The following is a 7,331-nucleotide window of genomic DNA, read 5'->3' as shown; positions in this document are numbered from 1 at the left end:
TCAGATCAATGCTGAGGCAAGCAACAGGGAATGTTCTTAGCAAGGAGCATTAGGAAGTTGAACACAGAGGGCAAAGTGAAAGGCAGACCTGAGAAACTGTAAGGGCAGCATGGAGGAAAAACCTTAAAATCCAGGAATGGGAAGAAGGTGAAAAGTATATGAACAAATATCTAAAACAATAATACTTTCCAAATTGGAAATAATAATTTTCTTTATCTTGATGTTAGAAAGCTGTATATAAACTAAGCAATGGTGGTGTAAGAATAATTTTATTTAATATTTTGGTAACACAATGATACATCTCAAAATTACCATAGAATTAACTTGCTAAATGACTGCATACATTCTAAATAAGTGCTACTAAATTTGAGTAACTTCACGGAGTACATGGGGCTTTATGTGACCAACAGCTATATAGTGTGTAACCCCCTGACTGACATGAGCAGTGTGGATGGATTTTGCACTAGTAGCCAATACACAGTTAAAGCTTTTGGAAGGATAAAAAATTGCAAAAGACATTTTTTTAATTAAAATATGAATTGATGATCCTTGCATTAGAATAGCTATTCAGCTGTAGGTTACATACTTTATTTCTTTAAATAATAGCACTTACAAAGGTACAAGAAAAAATTGTCTTACTAGCATTTGATCTAATGTAGATCTCTATATGAAAATGCTGAGTATCTTATAAAGCTTTTCACAGATATAGGCTAAGTTCTGGGATATCACAAACTTGTACATAATTCAGAAACACACCTGAGGTTACTCCATGTGTAAGAAAGCTTTTTTAAACTCTAAAACAGATGGTAGATGCCATATGAAGCCAGAGAATTTAAGTAGGTACATTATTACTGTGTGGGGTTATAGAGCAGTGCTTGCAGGCTTGGTTCAGGTTTTTTAAATCAGTAGCAAACTTGTACTTTAGATTGGGATTTTGTTGTTAAGGCAGCTCTTCCCAGTGCCAGTAGGGGCTCTGTCCCTGCTGCCAGCATGACTAGGACTGACCATCTATCAGAAGTCACAGTGCAAATCCTTACCTGCTTGGGTCCCAGCAGAGCTACTTCACTGTGCAGCACTGTAACCTTGTTTGCTGGCTCTGCTAATACCTTATCTGGTACTCGGTTGAGCACAGCAAGTCGTGTGAGGTACTGTCATGTCTGATGGATTTCATATGGAGTTGAAGGTGATCTGCAGCTCCAAAGAAGTGCCCAACACTTTTCAAATCAGGCATTTATGTAGGGTTGTTTGCTTTCTAGAGAAATATGCAGCTTTGTGAAACAAACATTAGCTGGAGGTTCAACGTCATACAGTTTCATGTGTGCTTTACTTTAAAATAAGAGGTATTTTTAAAAACAAAACGTATGAACTTTGCCTCACAAATATTGTAAAAGTACTTATTGTTCAGTTAATGGGTACTTTAATTAGGACATGTAATGTTAATTTTCCTTCTGAGACTTTGTTCCAAACAAATTGTACTAAAAGTACAAAGTTGATTTTCAGATATACTATTTAAGTCAACCTAACAGAATGACTAGTGAGTGAGTAGAGGTATTATTTGCTGTATGCTTTACTTGAGGCTCGTGGCATTAACATTTTAATATAACCCCCCCAATCTCACTTCTACCTACCTTGATTTTACTAGACTTACCTATGTGCTTAGGGACAACCATATTAACTCCTTCCTAAAGAAACAAAAAGTTCAGCTGTACCTTTAGAAATCCAATTCAAATACTTACTTTGTTCATAAACATGCTAATGAAGAGGTTAGCATATGATTTGTATCACCCTTGCCATCCAGTGACAGAAATTCTGATCTTTCAAAACTTTGTGGAAAGTTACTATATTAGGATATTCTGCTAATTTTCATATAAGACATGAATTTTAGTTTCAAACATGCTTACAAGCAAGACTTTTATTGTTTTAGGCATTTATGTAAACATTCTGCAATGCTGAAGGCAAGACTTCACATTGCCATTTTACCAAAAATCATGTGAACATATATTATTGAGGCATTAACATACATCCCAGGAGCCAGAACACCAGAGCTGCCATGAGCCTGTGGCAGTTTCCAGCAGAATAAATTCAGAAGCAGGCTGCAGTGTTCTGAGCAACTGCTTTTGTTAGTTTTTTAATAAGAGATTTCACTTCTGAATGTGGAGTCACTGAAGGCAAACTTAGAGTTAAGGCACAGTGCATGGAGACATGGAAAGGATTATAGAGACAGTTCCTGGAGATGCTCCAACCAGTCAGTAGATAAAAAGCACTTTACATTGACAACTTCTGTGAACAAGCTAGAAAAGAAAAGGCTTACTTTCAAATTGCATATGTTTTATCATTTAATATATTGTTCCCCTGGCTCTCCTTCTAGAATTAAAAAGATGACTTGAATTATACCTTGTGCAACTTTTCTTCCTGCTTTTATAATGTGTAGTATTGGCTATGTACCAAAAATATCACCAGAACAAGATATGAGTTATGTGAGTCTAAAAAGAGAGAGGGGGATTATCTGTAGTTGCAAGGTTTATTGCTTAGGCATTTGCTGACAGCTGACTTTCACTGGCTGCTTTCTCTGCTTGCAGTCTTTGGACAGCCTGATCGAGCAAATCCATCGTATCTCGGAGCGTAACATTCAAGGTGAATGGCTTAGGTTTAATGGTCAGCCCATAGGTAAAGTCCATTTTAGGGTCCTCGTTTGGGTTAGCAGTGAAATTGCACTGATGCACCAGTATGGAGGTAAAGAGAAAGAGCTGCACCTTGGATAACTCCTCTCCAATACATCGACGCTTCCCCAGCGAGAAAATCATCACGCTGCTCGTAAGATCTTTATTGATGAACCCATTCTCATCCAGGAATCTTGTTGGGTCAAAATCCTCGGGGTTGGACCATTTTGCTGGGTCATGATTCACTGACCACTGGTTGACAAAGATGACAGTGTCCTTGGGAATGAGGTAGCCCATGATGAAGGTGTTGGTTGTGGTGGCGTGTGGGATGGTCACAGGCACAAAGCTGCTGAAACGCATGGATTCGTACAGGAAAGCCATGATGTAGGGCAGGTGAGGCTGATCTTCAACACACGGCAGACGGTCTCTTCCAACAATCCTATCCACCTCTTCTTGCATTTTAGCCTGCACTTTTGGGTACCTGTCATTTAAAGCAAGATGTGTGTGCATACATAACACTTTCAGAGATTTTTTCTTACAAATAATGCTTGCTGCAAACATTTTTTACAGAATCTCACCACTGTCCTAAATGATGCAGTTTGAGCAGAGTTTAAATGTATTGCAGGAATGTGTAGTTGGAAACTTAGAGAAAAAACAAACTTCCAAACTTAATTTGCTCAGTTTTTACCTTAATATCCCATGTAACTGATTCTCAACATAAAAAATAACAATAACCTAAAGTGTGCCGAAACTGAATATTCTGATCCAACTTTGAAAATTATTTTAATTCTAAAACTAGAATTACTTCTCTCTTCTAAATATTGCATTTTCCATGGGAACAAGAATTTTCCAACTCTGTGACTTTTAAAAGTTAGCATGGAGTTTGTTATCACTAGACATATTTCATACATTTGAAAGCCTGCAGGTTTCTAAGCTAGAAAAAAAAATCTCAATTGTTAAATTGTCAGAATGGCTTTATGAGGTTCCCACTTTTAGTTTGAGAAGACATTTTGTAATTAATATCAAATTATGTTTTCTCAATAATGTATTTAAAGCTGACTGTCTTGAAGTCTGGAGAGTTTGGAAGGCTACACAGTAAGCAAACAAGATCCAAACATTAATACACCTTTTGCTTGTCTAAAAGCACACATACATTCTGCCCAGGACCCTTCATTTACTTTAAGTATTCAAGTTTGGCTTCTGCATCCTTGCTTTTTCCTCTTGCAGCAGACTCACATGTCAAATGCTGGGCAAACATGAGAAATGGGGAGAAACCCAAAAGTTATGTGAACACTGGGACATCACAACCTTTGCTGGAGTGTTAAATATTTGCCTGTTTTTCAAGAAGCGACTGAGTAGACAATGTTTGCATATGCCTACAAATTAAGCAGGCGCTGGAAGGAAAAGCCAGGATAGGCAAGAGAGTCGGCACCTTCCCTTAAACCACCTCCCCTCTCAGTTTCCCCGGCGGACAGGCCGGTGCCAGGGCGGCTGCCCAAGGGGTCTGCCTTGCCCAGTCACGCAATGGCAAGGAAGGCACACACAACGGCAGCTCAGCATAACAGCGGGTTTGTAAAGCGGTGCACGAACTCTTTGCCGTGCTTAAGCAGTTGTTATCCTGTTCCTATGATCTCCTTGGTCTTGACCTGCTAAAATCTGTTACTTTCAGGTTTTACTCGGCTGCCTTTCTGCTAGCCTCTCCTTATACACCATAACCCGACCGCCTGAGTAGGGTGGGATTTATTTTCTTTTATGCTTCCTTATCTCTTTCTGGCAGGTTTCCCAGGGCTTCCGTGTTAGTTAATCGGAGGCCGCTGAGGCACCCGGCGCTGCTCGGGCTGGCGCTGCCCGGTCTCGCAGACCCGCGACCCGACGGCGTGTCCCTGCGGGGCCGCGCCCCGGCTCTGCCCGGACCCGGAGCTCCATGCGCTGCCTCGGGCCGGCTGCTCCTGCCGCGGGAGCCCTCCCAGCAGCGCCTTTGCCGTGCGGGGCCGTTTAAACGGGGCTGCCCCGGGGCTGGCGGGCGCTCGCACCCCGGGCGGGCTCGCATGTCTTCCCCACCGCGGGCCGGTGGGGCGCCCCGGTGTGCTGCCGGCACATACCTGATGAGGAAGATGAGGAGCCACTGCAGGGCGGTGGAGAGGGTGTCCTGGCTGGCGCCGAAGATGTCGGTGACGGTGGCGGGCACGTGCTCGAGCTGCAGCCGCGGCTGCTCCCGCTGCAGGCGGATGAAGGCGTCCATCATGTCGCGGGGGGCGGCCCCGGGGCGCAGGCTGCGCTGGTGCTGCAGGAACTTGCCGCGGACGAAGCCGTAGAAGTCGCGGTTGAGGTCGCGGAAGGCGCGGTAGGCGGCGCGGACGGGGCTGGGGAAGCGCTGGAGCCAGGGCAGCGCATCCACCAGGCTGCCGGCGCCCACCGCCCGCCCGAACTGCTCGTTGCGCCCCACGATGCGCAGGAACTCGCCGTCGCCGTGGCTGTAGCGGCGGCCGAAGCACAGGGCGCTCATCACGTTGGCCACGGCCACCACCAGGACGCGCGAGGGGTCGAGGAAGGCGCCGCCGGCGCTGCCGCGCACCAGCAGCGCCACCAGCGCCCGCGCCTCGCCCACCAGGTGCCGCTCCAGCAGGCGGCGGGTGGCGGGGCTGCCCGTGGAGAAGGCGCGCACCGTGGCGTGCGCCGCCCGCCGGTGCAGCTTCCAGAGCTCCGAGTATCCGCCGAAGGCCAGGCTGAGCCCGCCCGACACCAGCTGGAAGGACGGGAAGGGCGGGCGGCCCGCGAAGGCGGCCCCCTGGCGGACGAGGGCCTGGCGGATGGCGCGCTCGCCGTTCAGCACCACCACGGGCCAGCGCCCCAGGCGCAGCTGGAACACGGCGCCGTAGGTGCTGGCCAGCCGGGCGAAGGAGAGGTGCGGGGCGCTGCCCAGCTGCGCCGCGTTGCCGATCAGGGGCCAGGGGAAAGGGCCCGGCGGCGCCCGGCGCTGGCCCTGCCGCCGGCGCTGCTGATGCTGCAGGAGGAGCTTGCCCAGGTGGATGGCGGCGAGCAGGCAGAGCAGGAGCAGGAGGGAGCTTTGCAACGGGGGAATGCCGCGCAGCGCTTCCCCGAGCCTTTCGAGGGCCATGCTGCAAGGGAAAAAGAAAAGTCAGCGGGCAGCGTCCCCGCGGGGTGGGGACACCTTCAGGTCCCGCGGGCAAGGGGAAGCCTGGACGGGGCCCGCTGGTGTGGCGGAGGGGAGCCCCGGCACGTCCCAGCGCTCGGAGTCCGCGCAAGTCCTTGCTATGCGCTCTTCGTGTGCCTAAAGCCCCCCTGAATCCTGTGCGAAAAAGAAGGGATAATCGATAATCAAGTGGCAAGCTCCTAATAAGGGATCGAAGTCGTATTTGGCGGGGAGGACGCTGCTCTCTCTCCGCCGGCAGGGAAAGTTCTCAGCGAGAGATTCAACAGGTCACGGCTGAGAGAGGCACAGAGGAAAGCAGGAGGATGCTCTCGCCTGTCGAGCCTCCGCAGATGCAGGCAATTGCCGTGCGTCGGAGACAGGTTAATTCCGGCGCAGCATATCGCTCCCCCGGCGAAAAAGCCCCTGCGAGAAGCGGGTTACCCGCCCCACTGTCGGCATTTCCCGCTGCTCCGGAGAAACCCCCGCACGCGGCCGCGGAGCCCTCTCCGTCCCGAGCCCTTCCCTCCTCCCCGCACCTTCGGGCCCGTCACGGCATGGCAGGCTGGCGGTCTGCCGGCCCGGGGACGGGATGCGGGGGGTGCCTGAGGCCTCTGCGTGGCAGCGCTGACTGGTCCCGCTTCCCATCCCCGCGCCCGGGGACTACCCGCTCCAGCCTTTCAGAAACAGCGAGAGGATGAAGGGGTGAAATAAGCGGCGGGCTCCTGTAGCAGAACTGACCTGTTGCACGCTGCTTCCATCCGAGACCTTGAGGAGGATGGAGAGGAGCTGTGCAGCCGGCGGCAGCTCTAATGGACAGCCGCGGCTCCGAGGAGAGCGGCGACGGCGGCGTTCAGATCCAAGCCTTTGGGAAACTCATTAGGGGCCCCGGTACCTGTCACCCGGAGCTTGGCAGGTCATGTGCAGGCAAATGCCAATTGCGCCCGATCCCGGCGCAGTTATCACCTTCCCAGCTCTTTAACCCTTCGGAGCTCGCCCCAAGGCAGCCACCTGCCCCAGCAGCTCCGCGGACCGGGAGCGAGCGGGCTGCTGCGCCCCCTCCCTCCCTCTCTGTCTCCCTCCCACCCGCCTGCTGGGCTGTGGGGACGGGACGGGCCCAGCCCAGCCCGCCGCGGGGAGCGAAGGCGAGCGGCTCAGAGGGCCCGGAGAGGACGGCCCGCTGCTCCCAGGCTCAGCCGGAGCCGCCACCTCTGGGCGCCTGGCATCGCCACTCCCGCCTTTAAACCCGCCGGCATCCGCGGTGCGCGGCGCGCTGCGGGCGGGACGCGGACGGCCCCGATGGCAAATCGCCGCTGCCTGGCCCGTCCTCTGGCTTCAGGGGTCGCGGTTATTTGCCAGCTGCCCTTGGGCCCTCGCCAAGCGGAGCGGCTGAGCCGCGGACGCTTTTATGGCCGGGGCCAAAAGTTTTAGCGGAGGAGGTGCCGGGAGGGGAGAGGGGTGGCGGGCGGGCTCGCAGCTCTCGCTGTCGGGAGGCGAAGTCTCGCCTACATCTTAGGGGC

At 51.4% G+C, this 7,331-nt stretch overlaps 1 protein-coding gene across 1 annotated transcript; it reads right to left on the bottom strand.

Annotated features, from left to right (window-relative positions):
- Positions 1-253: 253 nt before the first annotated feature.
- On the bottom strand, positions 254-6,833 carry LOC132071120 (cytochrome P450 1B1). The gene is made up of 3 exons (XM_059468453.1): positions 6,553-6,833; positions 4,763-5,779; positions 254-3,141 (listed from the first exon to the last, which is right to left on the bottom strand). The coding sequence occupies exons 1-3, from the start codon at positions 6,570-6,572 to the stop codon at positions 2,529-2,531; spliced, it is 1,650 nt and encodes a 549-aa protein (XP_059324436.1). The 5' UTR covers positions 6,573-6,833; the 3' UTR covers positions 254-2,528.
- Positions 6,834-7,331: the final 498 nt, after the last annotated feature.

The sequence above is a fragment of the Ammospiza nelsoni genome, chromosome 3, assembly GCF_027579445.1.
Source record: "Ammospiza nelsoni isolate bAmmNel1 chromosome 3, bAmmNel1.pri, whole genome shotgun sequence".
NCBI lineage: Eukaryota > Metazoa > Chordata > Aves > Passeriformes > Passerellidae > Ammospiza > Ammospiza nelsoni.
This window is presented reverse-complemented; position numbering and strand designations above follow the sequence as displayed.